This window comes from Myxocyprinus asiaticus, chromosome 8, assembly GCF_019703515.2.
Source record: "Myxocyprinus asiaticus isolate MX2 ecotype Aquarium Trade chromosome 8, UBuf_Myxa_2, whole genome shotgun sequence".
NCBI classification, from domain to species: Eukaryota; Metazoa; Chordata; class Actinopteri; order Cypriniformes; family Catostomidae; genus Myxocyprinus; species Myxocyprinus asiaticus.
The window spans coordinates 8,783,541-8,799,610 of NC_059351.1; the positions used below are offsets into that span (position 1 = coordinate 8,783,541).

The 16,070-nt window shown below is 35.5% G+C and overlaps 1 protein-coding gene across 1 annotated transcript in view; it reads left to right on the forward strand.

Annotated features, from left to right (window-relative positions):
- LOC127445291 (zeta-sarcoglycan-like) overlaps window positions 1-16,070 on the forward strand; it is a 419,585-nt gene that overhangs the window by 359,489 nt on the left and 44,026 nt on the right. The window contains exon 6 of the mRNA XM_051705268.1: window positions 3,725-3,797. Coding sequence (XP_051561228.1) covers window positions 3,725-3,797 — 73 coding nt within the window. The remainder of the gene's footprint in view (window positions 1-3,724; window positions 3,798-16,070) is intronic.

Genomic DNA, 16,070 nt, shown 5'->3' on the forward strand with positions numbered 1-16,070 from the left:
GCGAGTTCAAGACAGTAAACAAACAGCACAAGTCTAGCAATGAATACCACTCTACAACAAAGTAAAACAATGAAATAAACACACACGCAACTGCAGACTCCTGTAGATAGATCGCTTCTCCACTAGAAAGCGTTTCTGAAAGTCTTTGTTTTTAGTAGAGGAAAATGCCGTTTGTCACATCCACACCGGACTCCCTCTCTCACACCACGCTCCGCTCTCTCTACCTGAAGCACTAATCACTCACACCTGAGCCCAATCCTGCACTCAATCATCACCTCTATAAATCCTCACCCCACCACTCCATCCACGTCTAGTCTCCGCAAGGAACTCATAGACTCACCTGCTCTTTTAGACTTCCCCAGTGACACTACACCCTCACCCATGAATCCCACGTCCACGATATTCCCAAATATCATCATCGCCCTTCGTCTTCCTGGATTGGCTATCCGCCTATATTCTTCCTGTGAACACTAACTCAGTCATTGCCAAGCTAAGTTCCCTGTTCCTCACATTCCTGTTGATCTGTTTATGCACTATTTCCATTAAAGCTCCCGCATCTGGGTTCAACCTGTCATTTGTGTCTGTGTGTATAATGTCAGAAGACTAGACCACCAATCGGACTCAGCGGGGGCTTCTAATTTCCCACCGAGCACACTCATCAGGAGTATGGAGCTGACTGGTCCGTTTTTGGAGATTTTCAAACAAAATCTTCCTCTCCTGGATTACACTTCCAAGTGTTGTCAACTCGTCACTGCAACCACCATATCAAATTCCTACCTCAAGTTCATCTATGGAATGGGACTAAACTTCCACCGAATTACAGCCCTTCCATAGGTGGGGAGTCTTTCCTTTGAGGAATATGTTTTAGCGACACTGGACAAATATTACATCTCGCTAGAACCCCAAGGTAACTCCTCTCCATACAGTTCCCCAAAGTAAATGTATGGGGGGGGGCTCACATCTAAGGTGAATGATCCCCCACTGATTTTGGTACGTTTGGCCATAGAGACCGTTCCTCACGGGTTATCAACGGCCATGCCTGCCACAGTTAACGAGCCAGTGCCCACACCTGCCACGGTTAACGAGCCAGCGCCCATGCCTGCTACGGTTAACGAGCCAGCGCCTTCCCTGGCTCTGGATTGTACCTCGTGTGGACCTCATAATTTGACATACAAATCGCAATATATTACGTATAAGATGAGCTCTGAATAATCACAAAATGACAAATAACTGCGAGTTACAACAAATACAATAACAGCAGCGTATATAAAATCTGCAAACAGTAAAGCATATACATTTGCATAATTTATTCATATCACAGGGAGCCGAAGTGTGGCTTGCTGAATAACGCTTATGCATGATAAAAATGTGGAAAATAAGCCAAAAAAAATATTACTTTGTGGCAATTTGAGTCTTTGAGGCTTACTTTGTTTAAAGGATAGCAGAAACAGCGCTTGTCAAAGCATAAGGCTTTTCACTTTTTCTCAAGAATAATCTGGGGACGGAATTAAAACACTGCAGATATAAAGACGCAACAAACTCAGAGTGAAAATATGAGCAATTAATCTGCAAAATATCTGAAAAGTTCTACACTTTAAGAGGTATGTTTATTTTGTTTTACATATATTTATATTTGTTTATATTTACATATGTACATATTCTGGCCAATTTTTTTATTTTTTATTTTTATTTTTTATAAACATTTACACATATTTATGTGAGTAATTGACATGAAATGTAAGCATTGTCATCAGTGTCCTGCTGTGTGACACTTTCTTTATCTAACTATTTTAAACAAATTTTTTTGATCTTTATATATTATTATTATTATTATTATTATTATTATTATTATTATTATTATAATACTTGTCGTTTCCACAACCTCATATTAACTAAGGCAATAGTTTATTTGCACTTCTAGAAAAATGTTAAAAGGTGATTAAGATATTTAAAAACTGAAGAAATGCTGACTTGTCACAGCACCTAAAATACACACTTTCCCTTGTACTCTCATGTACATTTTAACTTAACCTAACATCAGCATGTTGGGAAAAAAAATCAGACATGTTATTTGTCAGCTATAAAGTGCTTATTTTAGTGCTTTCTCTAAAAAAATCTACTCATCACATTTAGATTGGTTTTATATAATTTAAAGTTATGACAATTTTTGCACTACGGGGCCCGTTGTCATTACTAGCATTCAATAGAAATGTCTTTTTTTTTTTTTTTTTCAACACAAATCTTTTTTTTTTATTATTGAGCTGGAAAATGAAATCAATGAGCTGGTTGGTGTGTTGCAGGCCGGGATTGGTGGCCCATTCTGGGCCAGAAAGTCAGGGGCCACTTTTTAGTCCCTGTCCTCCCCTGGTTAGAGGTATCTGAATGCTTCATGTGACAGAAGCACACATTCATATTACACTCATATAATACCATAGAACAGGAACTCAATTAAGTTCCAAGAGGTTCAGTCTCTACATTTCCTTCCCAGCAAAGGTCCGGATAATAATACATAGCTTACACTGTGTCCTATAGCTATGAAATTATAATATATATATATATATATATATATATATATATATATATATATATATATATATATATATATATATATATATATATATATATATATATATATATATATATATATATATATATATATATATATATATTTTTTTTTTTTTTTTTTTTTGTATAGTTTTTATAACTTGTCATGCTGGCAGCAATAGTATTTTGTAAAAAAATAAATAATAATACATAGTAATTCCTAAACAGTCAAAATAGTCTCTTCAAAACTGGGCAGGAATGAACTGTGAAATTTTACCAATAACTGTAGTAGATCATGCAGTAGTCATAATGGAAATGGAGTTTAGGAGTATACAAGGAATTTCAATATGGATGTTTAATAATTCTCTTCTTAGGGATAATATTTTTAAGGATAAAATAATGCATTGCTTTAAAAATTATATACAGAGTAACAGTAATGGAGAAGTGACACCAGTTATATTGTGGGAGGTTGCTAAATAAGAGTCCCTTGCATATTTTGGGCTTGTTAATTGTTAAAAGTCCCTCATTATGCACCAAATCTTTATTTATTTATTATTTTGGTTGCACAATAAGCTGTATGGGATTTTATTCATTTGTGACTCTACGTACTCTATGTACATGCCCGTCATTGTAAGTAAAGACTACGATTTTTTTTTGTTTACATTCTATAAATCGATTTTTATAACTATTGGCCGATTGATCAGTAATCTGCCTTTTCCACCACCTCAGTTATCGGTATTGGCAAAATCTACCATTGGTCGACTTCTAGTCTATAGCAGCTCCTCAGGCAATTTATTTATTTATTTATATTTATTTATTAATTTTGTTATTTATTTATTTATTTATTTTTTCAGAAAAGACGTGGACTGTCAGTAGCTACAATATCTTGGCCTCTTTCATCATGTGGTCAGCTGGCTTCATACAGTATATTCACCCTGCTGCAAACATAAATTCCCACGCAGGTCTAGGCTGGTTTATACTGGTTTGGTGCAGGTCTAGTTTACCCCACAAATTATTGAATGTTCCTGTTAAAAATTAGGATTCCTAATTTGATTTACATTTGCCTTTTTAACACTATGGTCACAAGTGCTATTTTCCACAATTATGTTTGTCGACACTGTGTTCTAATTTAGTCATACCACTCTTCACTCTCTCTTTTTTTGTCTCTTTATCTCTCTAGGCAATGAGGGAGTTGTGTTTAGTCATTCAGTGGAGACGCCACATGTTCGAGCTGAACCATTCCAAGACCTGAAGTAAGACATGTCTTTCTTAGTGTATCACATTAGCATGCGTGATTCACACAGATAACCGAGAGAGAGAGAGAGAGAGAGAGAGAGAGAGAGAGAAAAGATTAATGAAAGACAGAAAAAAGAAAAGCGAGGGATAGAGAAAGTACTGCATGAAGTTATTAAACATGAACCTTAATGAATGTCCACTTCCTAATTGTCCATAGAAGCTTTATATCCTCAATATTCAATGACAAACTGTCCCATTCACACTTGGTAATAAGAAAGAGGATAAGACCTTTCTGACACTCCCAATCCATCACCAGTGGATAGGCCAATCGGATTGATCTAATCTCTTCTGTCTTCACTAGTTGATATCTGATTGGATGTCCAATAGGTCACTAATGCATCTCAAAGCTTCTCACTCTCCCAAACTCTCCGATCTATTTAGTACAACTACAGGAAATTATGTAATGGCATGATGGATGAAGTCACTTTCAGTGTACAAGTAGGAAGGTTACCGGGGGGAACCAAGGGCTTTTGCGGTTCAGTGTGGTTTGATAGAGCACTGCTGAGTGCTGTCCAATCTCTTATGAACTCACTTAATGTGAATGCACCTGGATCATATCTACTTCCGATGTAGGAAAAATCTGAGAACTGCTGGGTTAATGGAGGGAGAGTGACATTACCTATGAGACTTTAAGCTTTCACCAGGAATGTTTTAGACTTATTTCTTATCTTGATGGCAAGCACGATCAGAGTTTGAACTTATGAATCCAAGGTTGCCAGATCTTACTCCTTTTTTTGGATGTGCGCACAGTTGCAGTGGACCCAAGAAGTATTTGGACACTTAAGCCACATTTTAAAACTTATAAATGTCAGTGCTTCAGATAACAAATTATCAAACCAATTGGAATTAATTTATAAACAATTTGCAGAACAAATTTTGTTTTTACATTATAAAACAATATAGGGGAGACTGGGGCTAGTTGTCACATGGGGAAGATGTCATAAGAGCTATGTTTCATTAACAATAAAATTTGCAGTAAAAAGTCCAGTTGCACAAATGTGTTTTCTCTTGTAGTATTTTTATTTTTTATTTTTATTATTATTATTATTTTATGTTAGTTTCAAACACCTAGTTCAAAATCCTGTTTAATTAAAATACCTTTTGTGAAGTACTCTACCATTTTTGGTTTAGCTATTGGGTGAACATATTCAAACCATACATTACATTATTGCAAGGGTCAGCAATATTATGAGTAATGTTGCTACCGAAAGGTTTAAATGTGTTTTTAGGTCAGGTATGTTGTCACATTTTTACCGGGCAGGTTGTCACATGCATTTTAAATGTCATAATTTATACAATAAAAAAAAAAAAAAAAAATGTAATAATTTCCAAAACATTGTTTAGTTATTTTGCCATATTTGTCACTTAATGAATCATTTTGTGCCTTATAATTGTTTTACTTTTTAAATTCTGCTGAAAAGTAAAAAAGTTTAATGCAGGCATAGATTTAAAGAGAGGCATAGATTTTGTTTTGGTGGTTTTCCCCCATCATTCCCCATTGTTCCAAACCTATGCTACTGGTTTAGTGGCAGGGTTCATTGTGACAACTTACCCCATATAGTGTGTGTAAGCATATCCGCTATTGGTGAATGATGTCACAAAAGGTCAATGTGTGTTCAATGAACGTTTCTTTCTTTTTTATTTTTATTTTTATTTTTATTTTTTTTTTCAGGGCATGAACAATGAAAATGTTCTTAGCCTTTTTTGTAGCCAAGACTTTAAGGTGTAAGGCTATGCAGAAATGTACTTTCAGTTGACTGTCAGATGCACTTTAGAAAGCATTCCATGTAGTATATTCCATGTAGTCCCTCAATTAAAAATATTTTCATATGGAATATGGAATGTCACAATGCAGGACATGTCAACTTCCCAAAAGTATTTCTAGTCAACTACCCAATTTTCAAAATGACTAAGAAAAGTTAAGTTAATTTTGAGAAAAAGGTCTAGCATCATTTGTTTGCAGATGCTACTCAGCTTGATATTTTCTAATATAATGCAAAGGCATTCATACATACTGAAGTGTGGCTTAAGTACCCAAAATACTTTTTGGCAACACTGTATATTGACATTTTTCACACCTGGTTCATTTGGAGCATTTATTTCGGAACCTAGTGCTTTTTCTCCCATAGTGTGGTTCGTTTAGGCATGACTGTATTGTATATGAACATGGCAATCGGTCTGCATCAAAACAATAGGTCCAAGACCACCTGGTCAAAGAAGTCTCAGTCTGATGAACTCTGGAGCGGTTCACATGTGGTGAGAATGCAATTCGACCCAACGAACCAACCACTAACCCTACAGACCTTATTCACAGTAGCGCCATTTTCGATTTTTAAAGGGAAAGAAAACCAGTATGTGAGTGCTAGACTTACCATCTTTTCAATGGAACACACTGTATAAAGCTGCATAAAGCTCCTAGATCCCATATGATTTTCCACAACTCATGTTGTCTGGAGTTTTTTTGTCTCGTGAATGTTCTTGGAAAGATATTGTTTTAATGTTCTGACAGCGGAAAGATCCAAAAGCACTTTAAGCTGCAGTACAGCCCATTGAAGAGACTGTATGTCTATCCCTCACAGCCTCGTTGCCATTCCCATCAAAAATCAAAGATGGCCCTGCTGTGAATAAGGTCTATTATAACCATTACCATACCTGATGTATCTTTGGAGAAGAAATCAATAAGTCAGCATGTCACTGTAATTCATTAAAATGTGAATATAGGCTTTTTGGCGACTATATTAGATACAAATGCATGATTAAAAAAAAAAAAATATCCAGAGCATTGCCCAGTCTGCCATCTATTTCAACAGAGAAGAGAAGCCACAGAATTTCATTGAGTCAAACTCTGTAGAGAATGAGTACCCTCATCATGACTCTCTCAACCTCCCATATCACAATGAACATGAGTTTCAGATGGTTGTCCTCAGATAGAAGCCTGCATCCTTGGCTGACCTGTGTATTAACATTCCCTCACCACTTTGCGGGGATTAATACCTTATTACACGCTTTGTATGTTTCACTCCACTCTTGCCCTCATTATTTTGTAAATCGAAAGTAGGAAACATATAAACCAAGTTCAATTTCTCCTAATTATTGTTTTATTGAAGTGTGTTCATTATCGCCATGCTTAGCAGCAAATTGAAAAGAGCTGACTTAATGAGTTATGAGCTAGCTCTGTGTCATCCTTGGTGTGTGAAACATTTGTAAACAAATGTTTGTCCTGTTTTCGCATTCTCACATATCTAACTCAATCTCCTTCTTCCTCAGTGTCTCTGACCCTCTGAGAGTTCAGAATTACACAGTTAAAGTAAATGAAACATGTAATGACTTAATAGAGTCTATTAAAGTATATTGTCTTATGATATGGTCTCACAGACAGAGTTTTATTGCATCCTGTTGAAATACTTTGGGTAAAAACACAGGTTCCTTAGCATGAGTTGTTTAGACCACCTTAAAGTAAGACTTACAGGTGCATCTCAATAAATTAGAATGTCGTGGAAAAGTTCATTTATTTCAGTAATTCAACTCAAATTGTGAAACTCGTATTAAATAAATTCAATGCACACAGACTGAAGTAGTTTAAGTCTTTGGTTCTTTTAATTGTGATGATTTTGGCTCACATTTAACAAAAACCCACCAATTCACTATCTCAAAAAATTAGAATACATCATAATTTTTAGTGAATTGTTGGCCTTCTGGAAAGTATGTTCATTTACTGTATATGTACTCAATACTTGGTAGGGGCTCCTTTTGCTTTAATTACTGCCTCAATTCGGCGTGGCATGGAGGTGATCAGTTTGTGGCACTGCTGAGGTGGTATGGAAGCCCAGGTTTCTTTGACAGTGGCCTTCAGCTCATCTGCATTTTTTGATCTCTTGTTTCTCATTTTCCTCTTGACAATACCCCATAGATTCTCTATGGGGTTCAGGTCTGGTGAGTTTGCTGGCCAGTCAAGCACACCAACACCATGGTCATTTAACCAACTTTTGGTGCTTTTGGCAGTGTGGGCAGGTGCCAAATCCTGCTGGAAAATGAAATCAGCATCTTTAAAAAGCTGGTCAGCAGAAGGAAGCCTGAAGTGCTCCAAAATTTCTTGGTAAATGGGTGCAGTGACTTTGGTTTTCAAAAAACACAATGGACCAACACCAGCAGATGACATTGCACCCCAAATCGTCACAGACTGTGGAAACTTAACACTGGACTTCAAGCAACTTGGGCTATGAGCTTCTCCACCCTTCCTCCAGACTCTAGGACCTTGGTTTCCAAATGAAATACAAAACTTGCTCTCATCTGAAAAGAGGACTTTGGAACACTGGGCAACAGTCCAGTTCTTCTTCTCCTTAGCCCATGTAAGACGCCTCTGACGTTGTCTGTGGTTCAGGAGTGGCTTAACAAGAGGAATACGACAACTGTAGCCAAATTCCATGACATGTCTGTGTGTGGTGGCTCTTGATGCCTTGACCCCAGCCTCAGTCCATTCCTTGTGAAGTTCACCCAAATTCTTGAATCGATTTTGCTTGACAATCCTCATAAGGCTGCGGTTCTCTCGGTTGGTTGGGCATCTTTTTCTTCCACACTTTTTCCTTCCACTCAACTTTCTGTTTACATGCTTGGATACAGCACTCTGTGAACAGCCAGCTTCTTTGGCAATGAATGTTTGTGGCTTACCCTCCTTGTGAAGGGTGTCAATGATTGTCTTCTGGACAACTGTCAGATCAGCAGTCTTCCCCAAGATTGTGTAGCCTAGTGAACCAAACTGAGAGACCATTTTGAAGGCTCAGGAAACCTTTGCAGGTGTTTTGAGTTGATTAGCTGATTGGCATGTCACCATATTCTAATTTTTTGAGATAGTGAATTGGTGGGTTTTTGTTAAATGTGAGCCAAAATCATCACAATTAAAAGAACCAAAGACTTAAACTACTTCAGTCTGTGTGCATTGAATTTATTTAATACACGAGTTTCACAATTTGAGTTGAATTACTGAAATAAATGAACTTTTCCATGACATTCTAATTTATTGAGATGCACCTGTATGTGTGACGAGCCATATTTCTAAGTGTACATTTGTTATATTTGAAATAACATTTTTTTCAAGTTTCTCTTGTAAGGCTTTGATTAATGGAGTAGTTCACCCAAAACTAAAAAAGGCACTGCACTTAATCCCATGTTAGTCCAGGTGAAGTGGCTTTGAATAAGAGTAACATCTAAATGACAAAGTAGTGAATGTTAGGATGTGAGTGTTGATGCAAAAAGTCCCATTCAATTATTAAGTTAAACTCTGGTATAATTTTCTGTTTAAAAATGATACTACATCCACACTGTTTTAAATGCATCAAATAATGAAATCAATAGAGATGCCTGGTTAGGTAGTATCCTTATCTTCAGGACCAAACTGTGTGTTACCCATGCTTAATTCATTTGTTTATCATAAGGAAATGGTAATTATCATTACCTTCTTATCGACTTCAGAGAATTAACTTCACATGCATGTTTTCAGGAATGAATTAGGCTTATTAAACTTATGGAGAAGTTTTGTGCTGATTAATTATGATAGGATGCTCAATAAATATTCAGCTATTTAATTATTTATTTATTTTGTAATTTAAGGACCTTTAATGGTCCTTAATGGTAAGTCCAGAATTGTTTGTAGAAATATCTTAGTTTCTTCCACTGATTTCATAATCTTCTGTACCATTACAGTCTATAGTTTGCTTACATTTAAAATGTGTGAATTCCTATTTTATTATGTTATTAAAGACTTTATTTTCTTTTACACATTAATTTCTAAATAGCTGCATAAAACAGAATTGCTGAAGAACGTCTAAGCTTTCTTTATGAATTAGGTGCACAAGCTACATTTTATCACACCTTATTGATAAAGTCAACTTTTTAGACATTGCTAGAGTTTGTCAACCTATTTTTGTTTTTATTACTGTATGCAAACAATGTCAAATCAAACCTATCCCATACATAATAATAAATCTCAATGCTTTTATTATGATAGTCAAACTTAATAAATCAGTCAAACTGACACAATCAGTGCACAGTTAGCACTGAGCCCAATGCAAAAATAAAAAAAATCCCTGTGCTGGGAAACAGCTGATTAATACAATTAGCTCAACTATCCAAATAAACTATCCAAATAAACTATCCAAATAACAGTCATCTTTTGGCACTGCAAGCTATATCTTTCATTTAAAACATACACACACACACACACTCTCTCTCTCTCTCTCTCTCTCTCTCTCTCTCTCTCTCTCTCTCTCTCTCTCTCTCTCTCAGCTTATTTGGAAGCATTAAAAAAGGTAATTCAAAAAAATAAGTAATTGTATGCACTTTATTTTCCCTGGGAAAAAAATGGATGATTGTCCAGAGTTCTGATGAATATTTCACAAATGACATTAAAATGAGCTGAATACATTAATTACAGAGTATTTTTCTTTTTTGTTCTTCTTTAAAGATCCTTTTAATAGTTATTAATTATTTTGTTAACCATGTGTGCCTGATTGTTTGCTCTGTGTGCTGTTATGATCATTGTAATTGATTGAATAATGGGATCTTATGCGATTTGTGACAGTTCATCACAAAATTTAAAATCAAAATTAGTGTTGGCCAATTTCATATTGATACATTTTTTATGAATTACAGCATCCACATCAGCAAGAAAGACAACTGCAGTGAGTAAACAAATGTTTTGATTGCCAGGGATTAAAACCTGGCTCTACATTCCTGCAACACTAACCGCAATTCCAATCAACGTCTATAGGCATTCCATCTTTTATGATTCTTGGCATGCTTCTGGTCATTTGCTTTCATTTGTTTAGTTCAGCGCTGAGGTTTGAACTTGCGTTAGGCTCTCATTAATTAAACGGCAAATCTCTGACAGAAACATTACCACAATTTGAGACAACTTGGATCGCTTCCATTTTCCTTCATGTTTTACTCCGCCTCACATTCCTTTCTTTGTTAGGCCACTGTCATCTCAGTTGGTGTTGGACCTAAGACCGTGTTTAAAGTAAACGTTTATGCAAAAATGAATATTTTGTCATCATTCACTCACCATCATGTCATTCCAACCCATATGACTTTCTTCTGTGGAACACAAAAAGGAGATGTTAGGCAGAATGTTAGCCTCAATGATTGAATCTCACGAAACCTGTCAAGAAAATGTCCTGGTCATAAGTTACTCCAAAATAAAAAGAAACAATCCATTTTTATTTACTTACTTATTGTATATAGAAAATTAAGCCCATTTCTGTGACCATTCTTGCATTTTTTTTTTCCATGCACATTTTACCTCCCAATTCTCATTGGTGCAATGAAAAAAAAAATAAATAAATATCATATATATATATGATATGATAGGATATGATATTCTCATTACTACAATGTAAAATGAAAAATAGAAATTATTTAAATTGTAATGTATTTATACATCATAGTAGTACTCCCTTGGTACTACCTTTAATTTCATTTCATTTTAAAGAAAATATCATTGTACAGCACAGTCTTTTATTAACTGTAATACAGTGAAATTGAAAACAATGGGACAAGTAAAAGTAAAACATCCGGAAGAATTACGAAAATTGGAACTGGGGGGTAAAATGTTCTTAAGTGCCCTGAATAGAGTTGGGGTACTCGAGTTTGGACTTGGAGTAGAGTCCAATTTAAATGAGTCCAGCCGAGTCCATGACATTTGCAATGATGCAATTAAAAAATTAAAAAATAAATAAATAAAACAGAAATTAATGAACACATCACGGTCTGCATGCAGCTGTATTAGCCCCTGAAGTCGTAGACATAGCCAGAGTTGTTTCACTGTGTTTAAGCAAACACAAGCACACACACATGCACACGCCCAGTCACACTCATCAGTCAACCAATACGCATGAATATTACTACAGAGACTACTGTTTAACATTGACTAACGAGGTGGCTGGCACGACGAAAACATAAAGATGGGTATGTATCCAATGTAATAGAAACTAATCAAAGCAGTTTCACAGGACCTGACAACTGGTCAAATTGCATGTGGTGTTTGTGCAGCCAAGACGGTGCTTGCATTGCGGTTTCATTGTGGTTAAAAACTTAAAATCAAGAACTTCATTGAGTCAAGACACCCACATCATGTATCTCACAGTTTACTAAAAACAGCATATCGAAAATAAAAATATATAAAAATAGTATTAATATCGGATATTAAGTGTTTTTAGGTGTAATGTATCTACACATGTAGGCTTCTGTAGTCTCTTGTGGTCCACACAGTGTTGTCAGCTTGAACTGGTCCATGATAGCTTGATGAATTAATTGTGTAACTTTTTAAATAGTTGGGGAAAAAAGCATTATTGCTAAAGCAGACAGCAACTCTAAACAGATAAACAGCACCTATTTATTATTGATTGACTATTTTCAAAGCATTGACGAGTTGCTTAAAATACATTCTTTTACAGCATTTGTCCACCATTCACAACATTAAACCATGCACAATAAAATATTAGTATATTTTGGGCAGTGAAATGTTTTGTTTATAATTCAATTATAGTCTATAAAATAAATGTATTATTCGATGATAGAGTTTGTGTATGAAGCTAACCTCATGTTACGAGATGAATTTAGTTGGTTATGACGTTTTTTTATTTTAAATTTTTTATTTTATATTTTATTGTAAACCACCGGGTAACTTATGCATGTCTTTTTTAGCCTACATCTCTGACACATTTGGAGGACAAATCTGTTAAATTTATGACTCAGAATTATTATTCTCCATGTTTTTGCAGTTAAAGAAGAGCTCAATGAAATTTTCTTTGGTTGGTATTTAAAGATTTCAGACTGATTGCAGACCAACATGGCTGCCGCTCAAGCAAATATAAATTATTATTCTTTTTTTAATTTTTTTTTTTTTTTATCTTCTACGGCAGCTGCTGCGAGACGCACATGGACGCATCAGTGATTTAGGTACATGAGCAGCGCGCAGAGCTACCCTGCATTGTGTGGTTTCCCACAAATTAACTAGAAAATCATGTCTGTGATGACATGGCCCTAATATTATCAATGGGCTTTTCCAGTGTTTCGGATGTAGCATTTGCAGTCAAATTGTGAGACTTAACTTCTCAGCGAGTGCTAATTACTACTGTGTTGACTCATTTGTATGTACTGTATTTTCCCAAATCAGTCGGCAGATAGAGAAAAAAGATTCAGAAAAAAATCTCAGTATAGACTATTATTTCTTTAGATAGGTATAATTTTGAATAAAACTAAATTAAATTGAATTTACAAATTTAAAATGAAGTAGAAATAAAAAACTAAATTAAAATTCAAAACATAATAACCTTGGTTGTAGTGACTAATGCAGCTTTCACTTTCTTTAGTCTATGTTTGAGTCGAGGGGAAAATGCAACAAATAATTGAAATGTCAGCAGAACGCAATAAGAATTGTGTTGAAGGACAGTTTTGTCTTCATACACCTAAAGCATATGCTTTCATTCTGAAACCATTTTGAAGTCTGTTCAGCAGGATACTAATCATAAAATATATATATGAAAGGCAACAGAGGTGTTTTTGTTACATTTTATATTGACAAACTGTTTTTCTTAGGTGTGAAGTTTAAAATAAAATTAAAATATTGATGTTGAGTTTTCGGTTACAATTTTAATTCAGATTCATGAACAGATTCATTCGGACCCGGCCTGTTATGGACTCTGTCTTGAGTCTGACTCGGCCCCATTTGTACTCAGACTCAACTCGGATTCTACTGTTTAAAGACTCGGACTTGACTCAGACTCGACTAAGGCGGACTTGAACCCAACACTAGTCCTGAAAATAATGTTGAAATCCAAAAACTGTTTCTGTCTATCTCCTTTTGTGTTCCATGGATGCAAGAATGTCAAACAGGGGTTGGAACAACATGAGTCTGAGTGAAACAATGACAGAATTTTTATTTTTGGCTGAACAAACCCTAAGGCCATAGACCAAGTTTAAGCACATGATAATAGCCTCACAATCATTATCCACCTTCGTCTGCCCTACTGTAGGGTTCAGTCAAGCTTCTTAATAGCCTACCGGTTGGGTAGGTAAAAGGTGAGAGTGCATCAAAGTTGTACCATTAGCAATCAGTTAACTCTGCCAGCTAATGTGAGGTATAATAAGATGAAAATGGATCTAGCTGCCCAGAAGCTGATGAGAGAGACTGAGAATTTCACTCTTCGAGTCCACATCCATCTAAAGCGCACACCTCAGAAAGAAACTCCAAGATATTTTTCAATATCGCCAATGTCTTTACTTTCTTGCCACTGAAAACAACTTTTGCACCAACACAAGTGCTGGTTATTTCATCACTGATGTGGGAGGCGATTTCACTTGTTGTTGTTTTTTTTTTTATTTGTTGTTGTTGTTTTTCTCTCTCTCTCTCTCTCTGTTTGTTTGGTGTTTATTATAGATGTAGCAGAATTCTGAGCCTGGTTTCAGACTAAACATTATGAAAATTATACAGAATCACTAGTTGAAGGGTGTTTGAACAATGACTAGTCATAAAATGATAGGTTGACAATAACAATGTAGAGAGAGAGAGAGAGAGATACAGAGATATTAAGGTGGAATATTTATACTAGCTTGTCTGTATGATGTGCCTTGTTTTGGTTTGATTTTTTTTTTTTTTTCGTTTTGTTTTGTTTAGTTTCGGTTCTTGTCTGTACGTTGTGCCTTGTTTTGCTATGTTTGTTTTGTTTCGTTTTGCAGAAAAGCTCCTGGAGTATTTTTGAAGACTAAACACTTCTGGAGCACTTAATGTGCACTCGCAACATATGTGGTGGTTTGCGACAAATTCACGTGAAAGTAAACATCGATTAATGTGCAGGTGAACACAAAGCACTCTGGTTTAACTTTTTGTAACATTTGCAAAATGCAAATATACTCGGACTTGCATACAAAGTTAATAACATGCAGTGACACTGTCATAGCACTGTCGCCTCACAGCAAGAAGGTTCCCGGTTCGAGCCCCCTTCGCTTTGTCTTTAATTATTCTATCCAGCAAAGCTTTTTTATTTGACTGTGCTGACTTAATGGAACTTTGAGCAGCAGGGATGGGTTTTTTTTTTCACTTCAAATTTGTCACATGATTAACACTGTAATCAGGAGAACAAGGGTGAGAGACTGAGCTTTTATTATGAGTATTGTTCTAAATTACAAACTAAAACATTAAAAAAAAAAAAAAAAAACTGCATAGTTTAAACATAAATTTATTGGTTTTCAGGGGTATAGCACCATGTTTTGAATCTTACAGAGGCGATGTATGTGCTTTTGAAAAATAGCCCCTTTTTAAGGTTAATGGTAGTACTTTCGAGGGTTAATTAAGAAAGAATAGTGCCTTACAAAACCCAGTGAGCCAGAAGTGACAATGGCAAGGAAAAACTCCCAAAGATGTTACTAGATGAGGAAAAAACCTTGGGAAGCCCCATCTCCTTAGGCTGGCACATATTTAAACAAGTTTTATATTATGCATAGCTCTGCAGATATTGGGTTAATAGTACATTTTAATGAGGTGGAGCTATTTTATACAGATGCTTTTCAGTGCTGAATAAAACGTTATATTTAAAATCACCCTCAACTCTGGATGAGTTTTTTTTTTTTTTTTTTTTTTTGCTGTGTTTAGTCCTTATTTAGAGAAGCACCATATTCACTTCTGAGAGTTTGTAAAGTCTCTAAATAGCATCTATTTTTTATTTTACCCAAGAAAAAATCAACCAGCTGGATTCTCCACTGACAACTAAACTGAACTGAAGCCTTAAGAGGGATGGGTGCTTACTTGCAGAGGTGTGACTGAATTGCAGTTGTATAGAGTAGCCTAACCCAAATGAGACAGCATGCCCTTTGCCTCTTCAGAACATAATTATGGATTGAGAGAAACCAAAAGAGAGAGAGTTGGTTAAGGGGCTTTGGCAGATTTATTGCTCAACTGAATCTGCACGGCCAATCGAAATGGACTTTTGCCTTCGACCATTTTGGCATATTGAGGCAAATTACCTCTGTGTGTGTGTGTTGGTGAGTATGTATGTGCTTAGCTATGGTTTAGGGACATTTGTTCCCTGATGTTAATTAGAGGTTAGCTAAATCAGGGACATTTGGGAACATTTTGTATTGTTAAAATGCTTTAAGTTTTCTTTCAGTGTTAGGGTTAGTTTTTAGAATTAATTAGCTTTATATAAAAACAATAGAAGTTTATGATATGTCTTAAT